General features: G+C 35.4%; 2 protein-coding genes across 4 annotated transcripts; both read left to right on the top strand.

The window, feature by feature from the left end:
- On the top strand, positions 1–5,777 carry LOC131011791 (serine/threonine-protein kinase PBL34-like). Of its 3 annotated transcripts, XR_009097114.1 has the most exons (13): positions 67–755; positions 1,132–1,268; positions 1,958–2,055; positions 2,886–3,241; positions 3,380–3,571; positions 3,645–4,067; positions 4,200–4,360; positions 4,528–4,601; positions 4,673–4,820; positions 4,895–5,044; positions 5,130–5,228; positions 5,308–5,469; positions 5,563–5,777. XR_009097114.1 is itself a non-coding variant. In XM_057939631.1 (12 exons), exons 1-12 carry the CDS (start codon positions 542–544, stop codon positions 5,320–5,322), a joined length of 2,067 nt encoding a protein of 688 aa, XP_057795614.1. In that variant the 5' UTR covers positions 1–541; the 3' UTR covers positions 5,323–5,777. The 3 variants fall into 3 exon arrangements, 2 of the variants coding, with proteins under 2 accessions (XP_057795614.1, XP_057795615.1); XM_057939631.1 differs by having other exon boundaries at positions 1–755; positions 5,308–5,777; XM_057939632.1 differs by having other exon boundaries at positions 66–755; positions 3,389–3,571; positions 5,308–5,777.
- A 7,036-nt stretch (positions 5,778–12,813) lies between these two features.
- On the top strand, positions 12,814–20,900 carry LOC131011790 (probable serine/threonine-protein kinase PBL15). Its single transcript, XM_057939630.1, has 11 exons — positions 12,814–13,079; positions 13,197–13,442; positions 14,040–14,179; positions 14,789–14,886; positions 16,951–17,294; positions 17,823–18,257; positions 18,451–18,608; positions 19,704–19,777; positions 19,865–20,012; positions 20,166–20,315; positions 20,614–20,900. Exons 2-11 carry the CDS (start codon positions 13,253–13,255, stop codon positions 20,689–20,691), a joined length of 1,815 nt encoding a protein of 604 aa, XP_057795613.1. The 5' UTR covers positions 12,814–13,079; positions 13,197–13,252; the 3' UTR covers positions 20,692–20,900.
- Positions 20,901–21,855: the final 955 nt, after the last annotated feature.

Raw genomic sequence — 21,855 nt, 5'->3', positions numbered from 1 at the left:
ACCGAAGGAAGTAGACCAATTACAACAGTAAACAGACAACACACAAGAAAAGGTGATAAAAGATTTTATGGGAATAAACCTAGGAAGTTGATTGATTTTCGAATATTCAGAAACACCCAAAACGTTCTTTGATGTTATCATCCACTTCACAATCACCCTTGTTTGTTATTGTTGTGCAGAAACGCTTTCCATCATTCCCGCCACAACCTCATTTCGAATATCCTCATCAATATTCGGAACATCGAATAGAAATGGGAAAAAAAATTGCTTCTTTCTTGTTCAAGAATCATCACAACAGACACTGCAATTTGCCCTTTTCTTGTGTTGCATTATGTTGCAAAGAATATATTTTTTGTATCTTGCTTTTAACCGACGAAGCAGAATTTGCGATTCTTCCCTTAGCTTTGCATTTGGATAGTATTTTGAATTGCCTTTTTCAAGAATTGTTGAAACTGACAGCTGAAATTTTCCTGCTTGTGTTGTTGCTCTGCTGCATTTAAGGATAACAATAATCTGTTTCTGTGAGATTTTAGTTAGGCATATGGCAATGGCATCACCAAGTGAAAGGAGCAGTAGTAGTAGAAGCACTACTTCTCTCATGCCTGGGCGCATTGTAGTTGCGTGTGATGCCACTAGAAATTTCAATTCTCAGGAATTCAAGCAAATTATTAGTAATATCCAAACGCGCCAAAACATGATTCAGGAAGTCGATACCATTACAGTTCTTGGAGTCTTGCATAAAGTGCTTCACCCCAGTAAGTCGATTTGGTCTTTGGTGCCATTTATATTGAATTATATGTACAATTTTTAGAATGCTTCGGTTTATTGTATTACAAGCCTAGATTTTTAGTTGTAAAGATTGTGTGTAGTGTGTGAAACTGAGTGGTTAAAGATGAACATCGGATTGAATTTGCCTTGTTAAACCCGCTCATCTACCCGTGGCTTGAATTTTCCTGATACTCCTATCTTGTGTTTAGTAGTTATATCCACTCTGCAACTCTATTAGAGGCCTGCAGCCATGTTTAGTGACGGTGAATTCTTTTCTTAATTGCTTTACTATGATTCTGTAACTGTCTATAAACTTTCAATGAGTGATGAAGTTTTTCACTGTGAACCTGTACCTCTGCACAGTGGGTTTCCAAATGCAAATAGGCCCTGATTCTTTCATTGGAACACGTGTTCGTGCAATAAAAGAGGAAGTTACAAGAATGGTCGATGCATATGCAGGGAAGCTTCAGAATAGTGCTGAGGAGTGTGAAGGCAGTGGGGTAATATTTGCTCTTTTTGCTTTTTTTGATTGCTTGTTCCTAACTTTTTGTGTAAGATGAGCATTAATTTTCAGTTCTGACTTGATGATTTTTTTCTTAACTTCGTATGCACGGACTAAAGAAAGAATATGCTACAGGGCAGATAAACTTTCTCCAGAATTCTTTACATTAATAGAAGAATTCTCTGGTTTCATTTTCTTTTTCCTTTATAAAGAAAATACTGCATTTGAAAATCAATCTTCAGTGATCTCTACGGACAGGTAAACTTTCTGCAGAAATCTTTACATAGATAGAAGATTGTTTGATAACAAAAGAGGTTCCAAATTATTTGACCTTATGTGCTGGTTTCTGATTATTTTCCTTAATCTTTTGTAACTGCACCGACCTTTGAGTTACTAAACTATTTATTTAGTTTCACTATATGAATATGGATGTACTAATTCCAATCACACTCAACTTCTTTTCGTCAAATATAAAGAAAAAAAGAATTCATTGTCAGATACTTGTCCAGCAGGTTGTTTTATGTTTAGTGAACAAAGATTTGCAATATGAGGATGTGTTATTGAACAAGTCATCCATAAATATGGCATACTGCCCTCTATGCTCACATGAGTATTATGAATTTTCATAAATTGAAAAAATGAACCAGTTCTTATCATTTCTTAATATCGAATAGTCACATTATATAGGTCGTTATTGAAGTCAAGATTGTCGTTGGAGCTCCACTAAAAAATGTTATTGTACAAGAGGCCATTGGTTCAAACGCCACGTGGGTTGTTCTTAACAGGTACCATTTTACTTTTAGCAATGTCATTTAATATACTCGTTGTTTCTTTGAAGTTCCTTCAGATTTAATTAAAAGAAAATTAACTATTGTCTGCTCAAATTTAGTGTAATTATAGCTTCTCTAAGCTAGTCTCTTCCACATGATGCTTGTGTTTGTGTGTGAAGGAATTGTGAGTAGTAGAAAATCTACGAAGTGTGACTCCAAATTGTAAAGCTTGTTTTAGGCTAAGAAATTTATTTTTTAGATTTTACTTGTGTCAAATCCTCAAAGTAACAGTTGAGCTAATGCCGTCTGAGTGTATGCAATCTAATTGACTGAAGCAAATTTGACGAAATTTAAATGAAATTACTAGATCACTAAATGTTGATGTAAGCCACTTTTGTTCACACTAATATAAATAGTGCGAAAACCTTATGAACGATTTCTGAAATTGGTGGTTTTGGGATTCCAGTTAGATATGGCTGTTAATGTCAATAATTTTGACTAAGCTTCCCAAGTGACAGGGGATTCGGAAGGTATTATATGTATAATTGATTACTATAGTTTCTAACGTCGATATAAATAAGTTTGCTAGGGCATATTATAAAGTTCGTCACTTCAGTGAGTTTTTTAATCCTTATATTGATGGTAATCTTCTGTTAATTAGGACCTCTTTATCAATTTGCAGTAGGAAACAAACAAGTTTAGTGATAGAGTTTCTCTAATAAAGTTGATGTATGCTGTTAAATTGATCAGTTAGGAAATATTTGCTTTAATCTGCTTACAATTCACCTTGATTATATGATTGATACTTCATTTGTCATTTGAAGCTGGTAAATATTCTATGACAGGCACCTAAGAAAGGAATTGAAGTTTTACCTTAACAAAATACCATGCAAAGTTGCTCAGACCCTTGATAACTTTTCTCTGAAAATCTTGAGACCTTTTTATTCTGACAAAGCTATGGGTAATATCGAGCCCGAGTTGTTTTACTCTCTGTCCAAGCTCGTTTCTGTGATACCCTCTGATTATACTCCGAGCAACGACCATTCCCTCATTTCTCCAATCTACCGCGGATCTACTAGTTCCCACAGAAGCTCCGGCAGCGACAGGAGCAGCTTTGTATCATCCCTTACCTCCAAATCAAAGGAGCAGAACATCTTTTCACCAGATGAATTCACATCAAATTCTCATCTCGAGAAACCAGGTCAGATATGTTACTTGATGAGAATATGTGTTGTGGTTCTGCTATAAGTATCAACTATCTCAAGGTTTTCCTATCTTCGAACCATTTTTATTTTCCCGGAGGTAACTAGTGCTGCCTTTAACACAAGTTTGTTTGTAGTCTCCATAGGTATCTATGCTAAACGTAAAGAACATGACAGTTCACCCCCGGTGAAGCTAACACAAAGTCTGCAGAGCGATCCTAGTTTTGCCATTCCTTGTTCTGCTAATGGGATTATCTCGAGGGAATGTAAGCATTCGGAGATACAGATTGTAGAAGAAGCTTCTTCGTCTGGTGATTTACGCAGAGAAGGTACGTATGAAGTTCGATAAAAAGGTCCTGATACTGATCCTTCGTGTTTTAAACTCTAATGGATGATGCGCAGATACTGATGAGGATAGTGCATCTGATGATTCTTACCCGGAAATAGAAAAGCAAATAAATCTGCAGCTGGACTTTCATGTATCCCACCATTCTGCTGCGATGAAAATGCACCTGGGTTCAAAAATATGGAATTATTCTGAGATACAGACTGCAACGAACGGATTTTCTTCTGAGAATCTACTGGGAGAAGATGGATATGGGCTTGTGTATAAAGGTCTGCTGAAGGATGGACAGCTTATTGCTGTAAAAGTGCAAAAGGAAGCCAATACACAAGGTTATTTGGAAAATTATTTGCAATTAGGTGTCCTAAGCTTGGCGTGTCACAAGAACGTCGTGATGCTTCTTGGTTATTGTCGTAGAGAAAACATAAATATCTTGGTTTATGAGTACATCTGCGATAGATCGCTGGAGTGGTATTTATTTGGTAAGCAACTTTAGTAAAGCAAGAAACTTGCAGAAGACGAAAAATCTCTATTAAATTACTCGTTCTTTCTTTTCATATTTGTTGAGGACATGCTATTCTCTCCTCATCTGTAGTGGGGTTGTTTCTACACAGATAATAAAGAACATGTTCTTGCATGGCACCAGAGACGAGCTATTGCCATTGGAATTGCGAAAGGGCTGCGTTTTCTGCATGAAGAGTGTCGTGGAAGCCCTATTCTTCACCGGGACATGAGGCCAAGCAACATATGTCTCACGCATGAATTTATTCCCTTGGTAAAAATCGTTATAGATTTCATGTTTATCTAATGCCTTCCTATCTTTAACGCAACTGAGGGCTCAAATCTTTGTTATGAAGATGATAGATGAAGATTTCATAACACAATATTTGAATTAGGTAATGTCAATTTGCTATGCTTACTATATTCAGTCTGTATGTGCAGCTGGCAGACTGCGGCCTTGTTAAGTGGAACACGAATGATCACAACAGACACACAAAATTTCAAGGAACTCTCGAGTGAGTATCTATTTACCTCCGAATGAAAAATGATTGATAACTTGAGCTCGACGTTTGTTTACCCTGTGCAGATATCTTGCACCAGAATATGCAGAAAACAATGCTTGTTCTGTGAAAACGGATGTCTTTGCATTCGGGATTATTTTGATACAGCTGATATCAGGATGCAAATGTCCTGATTCAACGAAAGACAGCCCTCCCCAGTCCCTTAGAGAGTGGGTATGTTTTCTCAATTTCTATATTTTGAGGTTACATTACTAGTTTCTATGAAACATATGCTTGTCGTGTTTCAGGCTATGCCATTGATCGAGATGCTGAAACTAGATGAGCTTGTTGATCCTCGTCTTGGGGACTCATATGGCATGTACGAACTGTACCAAATGGCTAGAGTGGCATACTTGTGCGTTCAGACAGAGCCCGCTATGCGTCCAACAGCGGGAGAAGTAAATATATGATACCTTTCTGTTCTATCACACTGTAGCTTTTTGATCTATCAATGCTACATTTGACACTATGCTTTTTGTGTAGGTCTTGCTCATTCTTGAGGGCGAAAACGAGCATCTAGACCAGCTCACGGAGCAACTTATACCAGTTCCTAACAACGTGCAGAGACGGGTCTACCCTCAGGTTTGCTAACTTCTCTCTTCCCTTAAACAATATTGTAATTATCAAACTGCAAATGATGTCTGGTTTCTGTTGTTATTAGGTCCTCAAGGTTTGATTGTGAGACAAACCCCACCAAATATCAACCTATCAATGAGAGCCTTAAGATTTGAGGATAGAATAAAAACCATGCTAGGTTTAGACAAGTTGGCAATTGAGAGAGTTATTGATCTTTCAAATAGAGATGAGCTTCATCATCAACCAGGTTCAAGAAGCGAGAATGTTGTCTTAAAATCTTTTGTTGTTACACGAATTTTGGGCGTTTTAACATTGTTTTATGTGTGTGTTTTTCTGGCAGCTTAACTAAGTCGACTAGCTGGAGTGACCTTTTCTTTCTTTTGAGTGTGTGTGTGTGTTTGTGCAGAATTTCATTTTTACCTTATTGTTGAGGATTGTTTGTATTTATGGATACTGTTACTGATAGGTTAAACTCAAGTTTGTTACTATTATAAAGATGATATTTGATGCTTGTTGTAAGAATCAGAGTTCTATATGTGCAGCATGGATTTTAACTTTCTTTAAGAGCATCTTCAGTGGGGAGGCACTATAAAGAGGCGCTATAAGGTGGTTCCCATCTTCAGTGCATTGGCGCTATAAGAAGCGGCTATAATTCACATTGTCATTTAATCTCATTTTTACTCTTCTATTTTAAAATTCAATATTTCAATAAAATTAAAATTAAATATTACATTAATTAAAATAAAAATTATACTTCATTCGTTCAATTACAAATGTCTCATTACTTTTGGGCTCATAAATTAAGAAATGTGTAGAAAGTAAATAAAGTGAATTGGTAAAAATTATTTAAATATTAGGTATAAAGAAAGAATATATTGCCAGAAAAGAAATGAGACGTCCCATTATGGAAAGTGGGACATTTGTAATGGGACGGAGGGAGTAATAATTTGAATTAAAATTCGAAACTCAACATCAATTAAAAAAATTACGATAATTTAAATCTACACTACATGAATCATCTACGCTTGAGCACTTCTTGAACCATGTTCTGGTGCCATGCCAATTGAGCCTTCGACATACTCGAAGTGTTCGTGTTAAAGATTTTGAAATCGAGCTCATCCCTTCTCACATCGGCTTCTTTAATTTTTGCTTCGGTAGCTTTGGCTTTTGATTGGCTTGTTTGGCTTTTGCTTCGGCTTGTTTGGTTTTTGTTTCGGCGATAGAACCAGTTTGGGTGGTAAATTCCTCGATGTCGTGTGGGACGCGTTCCAGTGTTTCGTAGTATTACGTCTTCTCCGTTGAAGATTTCACTTTCTTCCTCTGGCCTTTATTCCGCTTTCTAGACTTGGGGCCTCGTCGTGATATTTGGCTCCAAAGATGTTGTTGTGGCCTGCCCTTCGACTCTTTCGAGGAGTGTACATCCTCGCCTGAGATGCGAGTCGCTGACATTCGCGCAAGATCATCTAAGCTTTGAAATGCTTGAATTGGGCTCCATTGTTGGACTCGTAGATTTCTTGCACCTGCTGAGTGATTTGCTCATTACTCATTCCGCTACCACAATTGGCTTTACATTTGTCGTAGATCGCTTTCCACACTTTTTCATGTTCTTTTGGATGCGTTGAAAGTGAGATTTGATATATTTGTTCTCACGAACAGGAGCTCCCTCTGGTTTATTGGCGTTGAATCTCTGAGTGATTTCTCCCCAATATTGGATAGCCTTTTGGGTCGTCCCTAATATTGAGTTGTGGGTAGCCTCCGCCCACAACAGGCAGATGAACTCCGTCTCCACGGACGTGTACCCGGTGCGGGGTTTGGAATACTTTCGCTTTGAGCCTTCGGTGACTTCGACTTCAATGACGAGCGGTGGGTTCGCTGGGGTTGGAAAAGTGCCCGGGGAGAAGATATTCGAGCCATGAGAGAAAGGCGCAAACCCCATCGTCGGGGAAGAACTAGAAATACCCAAGCATTCAACGTAATTCTTCAAGTAATCGTTGAATTGGCAATCCATTTTTCGCACTAAATATAAGATAATAGATTGAGGTAAGAAGAAAGAATTGTGTCGGATGTGAAAAACGAATAGGGAAGAAGTAGTATATATAGAGAAATAAAAGAAATAATAAAAATAATAATTAAAGGGGAGAGAGCCGTTTGGAGCGGCAACGGTCAAAATTTTGTATTTTTTTAAAAAGGGTCAAACGATTGACGAATTTCAAAGTTTTAATTTTTTTTATTTAAACGCGTGCCAACATGTGCCTATTTTTTAAGCTTTTGTGCCCTGCACCATCGTTCGTGTCCAACACGAGCTGGGGGCACCCCAGCGCGCATACATGTGCAGCGTGCAGGCTCGGTCCGGCACTGGAAACGCTCTTAAAAATTCTGAATTTTCTGTGTTTTCTTGTAGGGTTATTATTTTATGTCCCGAACTTTCAGTTTTTGTATAAAATGTTCCGAACTTTCGTTTTCTCCTAAAAACCCTGAACTTTTAATATTTTCTATAAAATGTCCCGCTACACAACATTCGGTGACTGAAAGATGACTCTTCTCAAATTGATTGCAGTCAAGTTGTGAATCTTATACCACTAAGTTGATAATTTGAGACTTCTTTGGCGAAATGAGTCATTTTTCGGTCGCCAAATTTTATATAGCGGGACATTTTATGAAAAACGATGAAAATTTGGAGTTTTTTTTGGGGGAAAAATAAAGTTCGAATCATTTATGGAAATCATTGAATATTTGGAAGTTTTTAGGAGAATATGAAAGTTCGAAAAATGCTTAAAGTTTGAGACACAAAACACTATTAATTCAAAATTGTATTGCAACACATTCTAGTACATTGAGATGCACGATGCATATATCTTAATTAAGAATTAATAAATTATACTTGAGGATTAATGAACCTTAATTAAATTTAAGTAGTGTGGATGCACCATTTAAATGCACACAAATTTTTGGCAAATCGTATTTAGTTGAAGTGATTATAAATATACTGCATCTCCACTTGATTATTTATCAATTATAAATATACTGCATATCCACTTTATTATTTATCAAGTGTCTCTATTTTTGTGTACAAGTGTTGACCTAGCAGTAATTGGTTAATGTTGATATTTAATTTTATTCATACTCCATTTTTATTTAGATTAAATACATGTAATATCATAAACTTTAACATAATCATAAACTTTTAGGTTGTTTTCTTTTATTTAGAATCAAGGGTTCTTTTAGGTTGTTTTTTTTTCTTTTTTCTTTTTTTCGTTCTCAATAAAATCATATTTTAATAATCATAAACTTTAACATAATTTTACGCTTTGTCCACAAACTTTAAATTTTTTATTTTTTAACACAAACTTATATATTTGTTCAATTTTCTTACCGTTTTTTTTTATCTTCGGTGACAGTAAAATTAACGCAACAGTAACGTGAATCTAATTTTACACATAACACTGGCGTGGATTCAATATAATCTAATTAAAATCCTAAAACCATAAATAATACTACATTCTTAAATCATACTTAAAGTCGACGATAATCAATATTGTGGCAGATCAATAAATACAAATCAAATTGCTTTTGCATTACAACTCTCGTCCCGAACTATTAGCTCGAGCCGATCATAATCGAAGCACAATTTCGTGCACTATAGAATAAAAGAGAATAATAGGTTTGTGTGTGCTACTTCATGTTGACAAGAATATGTTTCGTGTGTTATAGAAATGTTTATGTGTACAACTTTGTGTACTATAGAACAAAAAAAATAATTTGTTTTTGTGTGTTCCAGTTATTACTTCGTGTTGACAATAATATGTTGTGTATTTATTGTTTTTTTTCTCTCTCTCTTTTCTACTATCAATTTTATTTATCTTCTTTTATTAATTTTGTTTTAATTCTTTTCTAAACATCGTCAAATTTGATTCATGAAAAAAATATTCAATATGCATCTTAAATTTAACTTCATGATAGGATCTTTAATAATGTATAAAAATCATCAAAAATGAATTTATAACGATTAAGTTATGAAAAAAAAAATTAAATTTAAAATATTTTATTCTCTCTCTTCTATAATACTCCATTCGTCTCAGAAAAGTATGAACAATTCATCATTTTGGGGTATCTCACAATAATATGAACATTTTCATTTTTGTATACTATCCCCTTATATTTTATCACTCATTTTCATACTTATACACAAAAAACCATCATGGCCCACCACTACTTTTCTTCAATTAACTCGTTACTCTTCTAACACTTTATAAAATGAGACTCATTTTTCACTCACAATAATTCTCAATTAATATTTTGTAAGACCCGTGCCACCCCCAATTGTTCAGATTTTTATGAGACGGGGTGGGGGAGTAATAATGTATAATGCTAAATTTTTATTGTAAAATAATTTAAAATTATTTAATAACTATAATTATCATTACACTTTATACAAAATAGAAAATTTACGTTTTCAAATTGAAGTTTTATTGAGTAATTGATGTTGATTATTTTAATTTATTTTTAAAATATATTTTGAATTTATTTGTATTTTAATTATATTTAATATTTCTATTTATGTTTATTTATTAAACATGTCGTTGAATTTCAATATTCACCACGCATTGCATGGATGAAGGTACTTAGAGATATATGAGTATTCATTTGTGAGGTATAATTTATTGGGGTTTGGCAAATAAAACCACGAACTATTTTTAGTTTGCAATTTTAACGTGATTTTTAAAGTGTGGCGAATTAAATCACCACCTTTTCAATTTTTGTAATTTCGTCCCCCTTCCTTTTTTTTTCGATCGTTGGAGTGTTGAATTGGAGCTTACGTAAATTAGTAAAGATGATGCCATTTTTGTGAGGCCTAAACGACGTCATTTCGTACAATTTCAATTAAAATTTTCTCCAAATTGTTTGCACCATTTTCATTATTCAACAATTTTATAGAAAACAACGTCGTAACATGAATATTATGTGACGAACTAATTCACATAAACTTCAATTCAATAAATTTAACAATCGAAAAATATTGAGGAAACAAAATTACAAAAATTAAAAAAATGGTGATTTAATTTGCCACACTTCAAAAATCACGTTAAAATTACAAATTCGAAATAATTCATGATTTTATGTGCTAAAACCCCTAATTTATTTTAAAATGTTGTTAGAGTAGGATATATTTGAGTGTTCAACTCAAAATACAGTGTGTTGAAGGGCGTTTTTGCCATTAGTATTCAAACTAAGTAGTTGTTTGATTCAAGTAAAGGAAACGGAATTGAATCAAATAAAGTGGAGGAATTGTAACAATAAGTGTTACTTTTATTGAGTGTTTGGTTCAACAATGAAAATGAATCACTAATAAGGGATTCCCTTTCTTCTTGTTTGGTACAAATTTGACAAACAAGGAATCAAACCTTTTAATTTAACTAATATGTATAATTAGAGAATCAAAGGAAAAAGCTACTGCTACAACTAATAGCAACGACCATGTCTTAAGCCATGCAAAACATACATGCAAATTATGAGTTTTACTAATTGCTACAATTATACTAGCTCACAATTAAAGCAAAAACATAAGCGTTTATACGGTTTCTAAGTAACGAGACTGATAAGAAATGACATGTTGGCTGCTCACATTATACTAGCTCTACTTTTTCTTGAGAAGATCAATGACATATTGTCTCCTCAAGTTCAATGGAGCTTGATAAAATACGTGACGCTTGTGTTCTTCCGCCATGAGAATTGTAGCCGCTTCCAAAGTTTTGGAAGGAGAAATGCCATCTATCTTCATCACTTCTTCTAGCACTTTGTTCGCCTTATCATCCAACTTTTGTTCCCTTTCTTCCGCTTTCGCCCAAGCACAAGCCATAGTTCCCAAGTTTGTGTTATGTTCTCAAATATCTTCTCAAAATTGGTTGAAACACTTTGAAAAGAACTAACTAATCCATCCGCATCACTTACTTTACTTTGCCCTTCAAATCTTTGAGCTTTGTTTTCTTCAAAGGAGTGGGTCATTAAACTCTTTTTTCATTGGACGCTTCCCGGAACGAGTTACTGAATTTGCATCATCTTCTTCATCACTCTCTATCATCAATGTTTCATTAGCAAACTCAGCATCCATGTTGTTGATAGCTCATACAAAAGACTCACTAGCATCTCTTGTCGCTTTATCTTTAACATAAATTTCAACAAGTGTATCATAATGGGGAAAGGGAATCCCATATGATCCTTTTGCTTTCTCATGATTAGGGGTGTCTAAACGGGGCGGGTCGGGTACCCTACCCGAAATTTGCGGGTACCCGACCCCGACTTTTGAGTAAAACTACCACCCGATACCCGTCCCGCAATTACAGTCGGGTACCCTAATACCCGACGCGGGTATTAGGGTACCCGCATACCCGCATGTTCTTCGATTTTTTTTCCCTTTGTTTTTTGATTAATTATATGTAGCTTTTAATTCACTCTTTAGCAGTTATTAGTTCGTATATTTGGGGAATAACAAGAAAACTGGAAAAAATCAAATAACAAGAATTGCACTTGTAATTGGAAGATTATTATAATACCGTAAATCAAATAGAATAGGACTTGCTAGCTCTTTGGAAGATTACTATTTACTAGTCATGTGCACTAAGATATATTACATTAATGCTTCTTAGTTCTTACAAATAAAATGGAATTAAAGTTTGTAGAATCGTAAACCAAATCCTTGCTTTATCCGTCATTATTTACAGAAAATCAAATAAAATGGAATTAAATTTCATTCATTTTATCTGCGGGTGGGAGGGAGTTTCAATTTCACGCCACTGTACAGTAGTTATTTAAGGTAGGGATTTAATTTTTAGTTTTACTATTATTAAAAATTAATAAAAATATAAAATTTATATTAAATTAATAATATTAGCGGGTATCCGGGTATACCCGATACCCGCGGAATTTCAAAGCATGAATTCCGATCCCGACCCGGTTCCCGTGAATTGCGGGTATCGGGTACCCGGTACCCGGTCGGGTATCGGGGTCGGGACGGGTATACCCGATACCCGCATCCCGTTTAGACACCCCTACTCATGATTCTGTCACATAAAAGAAAAGAAATTAATTTCTTTTAACACATAAGCAATGCAAAGAACAATAGAGTATCATTCTGCATGGACAGAATGATATGACCTTAATCCTTAGCTAAATTCTTTGCACATATTTGCACATATAAATTGAGCAACAACATAACACCACAATCTTATAAAGCTGGTGTACATTGCACAAACTGTTGTTAGTTAATATACCAATTAGCATGCTCAAACTGACAATAGAAGAAATACTATGATAAAGAAATTCGAGTCTGGCAATCGTCTATTTGCATTAATAAACAGTAAAATCAGTGCAGCTGCTTCGGAAGCATTCCATTTCACATTAGAATTGACTTAAATTTAAAACATAATTTAGAACCGAAATGAGTCATTTTTCGGTCACCAAATTTTGTATAGCTGAATATTTTATGAAAAACGATGAAAATTCGGGATTTTTTAGGGACCCCTAATTTATTTAATGTTGTTAGGGTCAGGGATATATTTGAGTGTTTGAGTCAAAATATAGTGTGTTGAAGGGCGTATTTGCAATTAGTAGTCAAACTAAAGCTATGTAACATTTGATAATGGCCGAAAAACCAGAAGAAACAGTTCTTCGTCGGTTCTCTCACAGAAGGCTCCTTTGTCTCTTCTTCATTCAGAACTGGACAGCTCCAATAACAAACCCAATGCTGAATATTCTCAGGATTATACCAATATATTCTTCACATATTCCTTAATTTTTAACTCCGCAATCGGCACTGTCAGGGAGATTATGACAGAAATGTTTCTGCTTTTCCATCATCAGGTAATATCCCCACTCTCTCGATCCTTCTGAGCTGCATTTGATTGGCTGAATCTCGCTCTCTAACTGATTTTGCTATTTCTAACCATTTACTGCATCGGCTCGATATAAATGCTCCAGCATTAAGCGCTAGCATTCAAGAAAAAGATTGTTAGTTCGAATTTTCTGAATTACGCATGCCTTCTGATATGGAAATCAGTAACAGAGAGATGCGTTCGCGTATTTTGATTGTGTGTGATGCCACTAAAGATCGGAGTATTCATGAATTTAGGCAAACGATTCGTCAAATCCGGATGTGCGGCGGTATCGTGCATCCGGGAGATACAATTAGGGTTTTTGGGGTGCTTCATAAAGTCCTGCATCCCAGTACGTCTGTTGTTTAGTGCCTTTTTGAGTGCTTTGCAATCTTCAGCTCTGTGTTTTGTGATGGTTGGAAGTTAGATTTTGTTCTTTCTTGTTGAGTTGTTTACATGGCTTGTTTTAATGTTTGTTTGTGATGAAGGATGCTTTATGGATGTGTCAAAGTTAAGTTTTATCAAGAAAGTGTGATATTTCATGTATCTAAAGGGCTAGAGCCATTTTGATTAAGGTGTTAATAATTATATGTTCATCCATGATTGTTGATAACATTACTTGCCATCTGCTCAAGAAAGTTTTTCTGTGCAGCAACAGTTTTAATGCACTGATACACGAGATGTAACAGCTTGCTCCCGATTTGCTAGTATGCACTAGTGATGAAACAATATATTGAGGAATGGAAACAACAAAAGCATGAAACTGATAGAGGATGTGATTTGTTTTTAAAGGAAAACTTTAAAAATGTGTCATGAATGTTTACTAGGATTATGATAACATAAGATATTGGCAACACTATTGCTCTTAAGATTCAGTTAGTTTGATTAGTCATATTTTAGTCTGTTAGGTTGTGCAATTGTTTGTTAATTTATTGCCTTTTAATTGCAGTGGGTTATCGTATGGGAGTGGCTCCTGAGAATTTCCTTGGAGCAACGCATGCCCGTGCAGTGGAAGAAGAAGTTTCAAAAAAGGTTGATATGTATGTGGGCATGCTCCAGTACAGTGCTGAAGAATGTGAAGGAGAAAGGGTAATATACACATACCTTCGGGTTTCTCCTAGTTAAAAATATAATCCTAGTGGCAAGTAGTCTCTAAGAAAAACTTTTGTATGCATTGGACATGGACCTGTTTCCTTTTCCTTGGTACATAACAATGTGAGAAAATACTAGCATGCTTGTTGCAATATGTAAAGAGACTCCATCCGTCTCTTTGCAAGTAAGATTCTTTGAATAGACCATTTTGTATTGGGATTTTTGCCTCCAGGATGTTTCTCATGTGAGATAGCAATGCCCCCATTGTGGTGAGCTCGCTATTACTTTTGTGGAAATATGTTATGACTGTTTGAGTGATTTTAAATGTGTCTAGTGAGAACCAACATATAATATATTCTATGCTGTAATAGTTAATAAATACTGTTAGATGTGGAGTTAAGTTTGGGTTGTATGCCCTCCAATTAAATTTGAAGGTAGGCCACTAGTCTGCTGATTCCTTTATTAATTTATTTAATTAACTACGACCACTTTGTTTCCAAGTTTCCTTTGTGTCTCCTAGAATATATCACATTTTCAGGTGTACCATTATGTCTTTTCAATAGTTGAGTATTTTTATTTCATCACGATCAGATCCTCCATGTGCAGGTTAACATTGAGGTTAAGATCACTGCTGGAACTCCACTAAGGAAGGCTATCATGCATGAAGTAGCTACTTCTAATGCAGCTTGGGTTATATTTGATAGGTACAATATGTTATTGATATAATATATGGGGAATTTTCATTAATATGTCATTTTTTAATTTTTTAGGATGGTAGAGGATATATTTTGCATTTTTAAGAAATTCCCCGTCAATGTGTGTTGGTCTTCTTTGAACCATTTTATCATTTTCGATTTCTCTTCCTGCCACACATTGGTTTTTCCCAATGAATTCTTTTTATACAAAACACTTTCAATATTCTCATAGTTAAATTCTTCTCCCAAACTCTTCTCCTTTATATTTTCTTTGGTTTCCTAAACGAGAGAGACAGAGGGAGAGATTACTTGACTAGATTGAGAATGAGCCAAGTTTTGTTCCAATCCGATCAGGAAAATCTGCAGTGAATTATTTCCTCAATTCTCATATACAGTTAGGCAGATAATTTTTTTGAAAATGGTAGTATGATGAAAGATCGGTATTGAAACCCCTAACATTGCATATACCAATACATCATTTGTTATCACGCATATCCAATCAAAAAATGCTATATTTGGTAACTTATAGTTGCCTCTCTCCCATTCTCTTTCTCTATCTTTCTCCGCCCAACTTTTGATTTATGTCAGTGCTGGAAAAAGTAAAAAGGAACCACTAGTGGTTAATGTGATAGAGTGGAGACGGTCCAGACAGAGTAGAAAAGGAAATATGAATAAACATCAGAAGAGCACCTCTAAACCAAGATTCACAGATACTCTGCCACAACGTAAGCCGCTAAACAATGATAAAAAAAACATAACCTAATTGTACATACTGAAAGAATATATAAACCCATACCTGAGGCCCAACCACAACGCCCGGAACTAACTGAATAATAAAAGCATAACTAATTCCAAAATCCCAACTCAAGCTCCAAATCCACGATAGCGGACCTTCCAAGATGGCCCACCAGCTGCGATACTGCTATCATAATGATAATACAATTTACAAGTAATCGAAATTTCAGTTATGGCGCCATTTATGATACATTTGATGGTTGAACTTCATGTTTGTATTGAAGCACCTGAATTGATCTAGTACTAATGCTTAGTAGATATGTTTTTACAAAGTAAAATCTCGCTAATAGTTAAGGGCTCTAACTTCATTTGATAGGGTGATTTTTCACATAATTTGAAATACTTCCAAGTTTTGTGTAGGATGTGATTCTGGATTGGAGAATTTGTATGGATGAGTGCTTGTTTGGCATTTGGGAATTCCAACATCAAGTCTTTCCATTTTTTTTTTTTTTTTTGAGATATGAATGAACAAATAGCTTTAAAGATCACGTGATGGTGGACTTGAAACTGAGATCTTTGACATAAGGCATTAACCAATAGTCAATAGACCAACATGCACACACACACTCTCCAGCATCATCATGTCTTCATTTATGCCAATGTTCCTGTGTCAAAGCTCTAGATTTCTTCTTGATGTTACTTTTTGTTTAATGGCCAAATAAACATTACATGTTGAATGATCAACTACTAAAAGCTAAGAAATTTCATTCTTCTTATGCAAAATAAATGAATATTAAATCTGAATACTGGTTAAAAACTTGATCCTTCATTTTTTTAATGTCAAAGTAAAGATCAAGCCCTGAATAACATCTAGTATCATTTATACACTTTTAACTTCTCATTGCTATCCCTTGAACCCTAGGACCTAGGTTTGCATTCTGCACAGATATCTTCGAGGCAGGTAAGGTAACTGAAAATGCTATTTGTTTCCTTGAAGTCTGCAATTTTTAATCTGTATAAAATGCATTAAAATATATGTCTTCTTCAACGACAATCCCAATATCTCGAAAATAGTAGAAATCATGCTTTTCATTGTTTTCAACTAATTAACTCTAAAAATTGCTTTGAAAATTTTTCTACCCACCTCTTAGCTCAATTGGTTTAGAACTCGTAAATCCGCTTTAGCTGCACTCAAACTCGGGTATTAACTGCAGACGTGGCCCTCCTTGGTTTAGGAGTTAGTTGTGTTTTTACTCGTACTGATCTTATGGGATAAGTTTTGTATGTTTATATTGGTCTTTTTCTAATAACTATTAGCTGATAATATTTCATTGACAGGGCTCTAAGAAAGGAATTAAGGTACTACCTTAAACACATTCCTTGCAAGGCTGCTCTTGTGCTTGATAACTTTACACTGAAAATTTTGGATCATGAGTATTCCAATAAGGAAACCGAGCATTTTGACAGCAAGCAGTTTTACTCGCTTTCCAAGCCTGTCCCACTACCACCAGTTAGTGATAATGAGAATGAGCAGTCAGTCAATACTATCAACTATCATAGATCTATGGAAAGTTCTGATATGGCTAGTAGCATCTGGCCATCATCATTCACATCAAACTCCAAGGAGGAGAGCATTGTCTCCCAAAATGAGACTCGGCCAAGTCCCAACCAAGAGGAATCAGGTTAGAGGATCTATATACATCTAGAGACATAGAACTTTAAGATTCATAGGTGAATTGTATTCCCAATCCACTAGTTATTGAGTTCGAAAAATAATCGCTGGCATCTGTTAAGAAATGATACTTTTCACTCTAGTTTTCGGTGGTGGTCACTTATAAGATTCAATCAACACTATGATTTTCCTTACTTCTCTTTTAATTGCTTATATTGGATGCTTGCTTTACATTTATTTCCCTTTTGGAGTCTGGACCATGGTAGCATGTTACTAAGTTTTGTTTCTTTTTCTTGTTAAAACAAAAGTCAAGGCCTTCATACACTGAGAAAAAAAGCTAGCCCGTACCTCCATTTTCTTTCTTTGAGATGTACATCATTTAACTGAAATAGGTTTTGGTCTTGTACCCCTCATAAGTCATAAGATATTCTATAATTACAGTTATCACTTGCACATCTTTTCATGTTGCAAGTAGAAGGGTTCTTCCACATTTGCATCAGATCTGAGATTTCCTAATTGTAATGAATGATGTCAACAGGCAATACTAGACAGATTATGGAATATTATGCCCCAATAATCTCAAATCAAAAAAGAAGGCCTAGTCGAAATAGATACTCTGATGTACCTGTGCTCTGCATTACTTGTGGATTAAAGACGGAGCTGGACGCAATGCGATATAGTTATCCTGAGATTCAGCTTGCAACCAACAATTTTTCACTTGATAACTTACTAGGCGAAGGTGGATATGGTCTTGTATATAAAGGGAAGCTTAAGGATGGGCAGCATATTGCTGCAAAGGTGCGAAAGGAAGCAAGTACACAAGGATTTTCAGAATTTCATTCTGAAATATTTGTCCTCAGCTTTGCACGCCACAAGAACATTGTGATGCTTCTTGGTTATTGTTGCAAGGAAAACCTTAATATCCTAGTGTACGAGTATATCTGCAATAAATCACTGGAATGGCATTTATTTGGTGAGTACATTTAGTATATAAGAGAAGTTCTGAAGCTACTTGTTTTCTCTGATCATTAGTTTATTGTTGAAATAAGACCAATGTGCCTATCATTGGTGTTGTCTCTGTCCATCCCTCTCTAACTTTATCTATGTCTCTTTTTGCCTCTCTCCACTTTTCTATCATCCATGCCCAAATTTTGGAATGTTCACAGATACAAATCAAGTTCTTGAATGGCATCAACGGCATGCTATTGCCATTGGAACTGCCAAAGGTTTGCGCTTTTTACATGAAGAGTGTCGTGGAAGTCCTATAATTCATCGGGACATGAGACCAAGCAATATACTGTTGACATGTGACTTCGTTCCTATGGTAAATTCTAAGACCCTAGATATTTTTACTGAATTAGTGAACGCCTTATATAGTTTAGAGCAGTCAGAAGGAAGGTGTTCATTATTGAAGAGGAAAGTGTTTTCACCATGTCTTTCAGAATCTCATAGCTCTGTTCTCTTGATCAGTTTGAAATTGATTTTACTTCAATTTGGAAAATTTCTTGGATAACTAGTTCATATCATTACAAAACTTACCAATTCATATGTTCTGAAAAGTGGCTGGATAAATCTAGTGACTACTAAATATTTGTGGTCAAATTAACCCAAAGAATTGCTTTGTTACAAATATTATGGGAAATGGATCCCTTTAGTATTCTAAATCTTGTCTATCTGATCCTATTAATGGAGATCACACAACTCTTCTACTATGTGTAGTTGCTACACCAAAAGATATCAGCAGCCACAGCTGCTAAAGCTGCACTGGTATTAGAAACTGGTAGATGATGACAGATAACATAAATGTCGTAGAACCAGTAGTATGTTATATATATCACTCTGTTTTCTGTTAGCAGTGCTTAATTTCATTCTTACATGCTCGGTTCTAGGATCCTGGACATCAGCTGCTTGTCTATTTGCTAAATACAAGGTCAAGCTATAGCAAAGTGATAAATAGACTATAAAATGTACTCCCTCCGTCCCGCTTCAAATGACCCAAAAAAATTGGGCACGGAGATTAAAAAATGTGTGATAAAGGTGTAAAGTGGTGGTGGGACAACCCAAAACGTAGTGTTAAATGCCTTATTTTATTTCTAAATATAAATTGGGTCATTTGAAGTGGGACGGAGGGAGTACAATGGTGTGATAAAGTGGTCGACTCTAAATTTACAGTGATTTGTCCGTTGGCTTCCAGAATTTCTAGATAGACTTACTTATGCGAGTTGTCTGTAATTGTTCATGATGATTAAAGTCCTTTAACTATATACTGCCATTTTAGTGCCTGGAATGGCTTCAGTCTCTAAATAGCTCTGAAACTATGCTGTGATAAACCTTTTATAGACAGATCTGTCAAAGATTTAATCTTCTGCGGTTACAAGCCCTTGAGTTTCTAATTTCTGTTGAAATTATTTATAAGTAGCTGGGTGACTTTGGCCTCGCAAAGTGGAAGACTGATGAGGGTGAAATACAAACAAGAATTCTAGGCACTCTTGGGTGAGTGTATGAGCTAGAAATTATGTCAAAACTGCATGCACATATCCTTAACACTTGATGTTAAGGTGTTCTTGCCTTGTACTTTAGATATCTTGCACCAGAGTATGCAGAGAACGGCATTGTCTCCGTACGTACAGATGTTTATTCATTCGGTGTTATTTTGATACAACTGATATCTGGACGTAAGGCAGTGGATTCTAAGAGGGAAGACCAGCCTTCATCACTTAGACAATGGGTATGTTCAGGCAATATTTTTGCTTCTTATTCCTGTCAAAATTGGTTTATTCATCTCAACCGCCACTCTCAATTTCTAAGGACTAAAAATGTTTAAAAGAAATTAAAAATAAAAGGCCGACACTTCTAAAGACTCCATTTGTGGCATTTCCAGGCATTACCTCTAATTGAAAAACTTGCATTACATGAGCTTGTTGATCCTCGTCTTGGTGAAACGTGCAACACATACGAGCTGTACAGCATGGCTAAAACAGCGTATTTATGTCTCCAAACTGAACCCGAGAAACGACCATCAATGGCAGAGGTAAACTGTGCCCTTCTCTTTTGATATTTTTATGAAAAGAAAGTTTTGCTATTTAGATTACATGTTTCCCCGAGGAACAATAAAAAAACACTTGCCAAAGTTAATCTTCTGATTCTTCTATTTGTGAACATCTACCTTTCTTCTCTCTGTTTTACTACTAACATGTTGTAAATGCACTCACGCCATTTTCTTTCATTTGTGCGCCTGTTTCACAAGTTGTGACTTGTATTTGTCCGTGCAATTAAAGCTCTTTCAACGTCCGAAGCTACTGTTTTTCATTACATGATGATGGTTGCAGGTGCTGCACCTTCTTGAGGGGGAAATTGATCATTTCAGCCACTTGACAGATCAGTTTGGACCGCACTACAGTAAGTGAGGAGATGGAAGCACATCGGCTAGGCTGTCGTACTACGCCACGACTGCGGCTGATACACACCCTTTTGTATATTGAATGTAGGCTGATGGTTATTCTGATGTATAGAAATATAGAGTTTGGCTTTTCTCCTCTCTATACACTATACTATGTGAGCGTTACTCAAATGTTGCAATATAATGAGGTTAATAAAAGGCGTAGGAAATTACTCAGAGTTTGGCATCAAATACCTGCAGTTTCGATTTGTTATGTTGTTGGCGTTGATCAACTAGGCTCTGCTCATCTCTTTCAACATTTGCATATACATATTTCTAGAGAAAAGTTATTACAAACTTCCAATTTTAGCTATTAGGCAAAAGGTTTAGTTTTTTTTTAAAAAAAAATGCATAGTAAGTTATTATAAATAGGGGTGGATCGGTACGGTATACCGAAAATTTTTCGTCATACCGTATACCATACCGTAAATTGCGGTATGAGAATTTCCATACCGTTGCCGTACCGTACTTTTCGGTATACCGAAGATCGGCATACCGAAAATTTCGGTATGAGAATTTTCATACCGTTGTCGTACCGATAGTGCGGTATACCATACCGAAAGTCGGTATACCATACCTTACGGTATTACCGAAATTATTGTTATATCGTTTCATGCCTAAATTGCCAAACCATTAACATATACCGTATATTTGTACATATTGAAATTTCATTAAACAAATACAAATAACTTTCTAACAATTAAACTCCACATCTTCAACAAAGCAAAAAAATAATTTACCACTAATATATATATATATATATAGGGATGGGATCAAGTGAGAATTACATCTTTTTGTGAGAATGGAGAACCAATCACAGCCCTTTATTTGGACATGAACAACGATTGTTCAACATTAAGTCATGAACATCGTTGTTCATGCGTCACATGAACAACGGTGTTCATGACTTACTGTCATGAACATCGTTGTTCATGTGCTTATGTTCATGTATTTTATGTATTTGTTCATGGTTCTCCATGAACATCGTTGTTCATATGTTTTTGTTCATGTATTTTATGTATTTGTTCATTGATTCGCACATGAACATCGTTGTTCATCAGTTCACACATGATCCTCTCCCTATATATATATATATATATATATAATTGATTCCGACGGCATACGGATTTTT

Source organism: Salvia miltiorrhiza, chromosome 2 (genome assembly GCF_028751815.1).
Source record: "Salvia miltiorrhiza cultivar Shanhuang (shh) chromosome 2, IMPLAD_Smil_shh, whole genome shotgun sequence".
Classification (NCBI taxonomy): domain Eukaryota; kingdom Viridiplantae; phylum Streptophyta; class Magnoliopsida; order Lamiales; family Lamiaceae; genus Salvia; species Salvia miltiorrhiza.
This window is presented reverse-complemented; position numbering and strand designations above follow the sequence as displayed.

Coding starts and splice junctions, on each gene's coding strand:
- LOC131011791 (XM_057939631.1), top strand. CDS start 542: ATGGCAATGGCATCACCAAGTGAAAGGAGCAGTAGTAGTAGAAGCACT. Junction 4,068..4,199: donor GCTGGAGTGGTATTTATTTG/GTAAGCAACTTT, acceptor GTTTCTACACAG/ATAATAAAGAACATGTTCTT. Junction 4,361..4,527: donor CGCATGAATTTATTCCCTTG/GTAAAAATCGTT, acceptor CTGTATGTGCAG/CTGGCAGACTGCGGCCTTGT.
- LOC131011790 (XM_057939630.1), top strand. CDS start 13,253: ATGCCTTCTGATATGGAAATCAGTAACAGAGAGATGCGTTCGCGTATT. Junction 13,443..14,039: donor TCATAAAGTCCTGCATCCCA/GTACGTCTGTTG, acceptor TTTTAATTGCAG/TGGGTTATCGTATGGGAGTG. Junction 20,316..20,613: donor AACGACCATCAATGGCAGAG/GTAAACTGTGCC, acceptor TGATGGTTGCAG/GTGCTGCACCTTCTTGAGGG.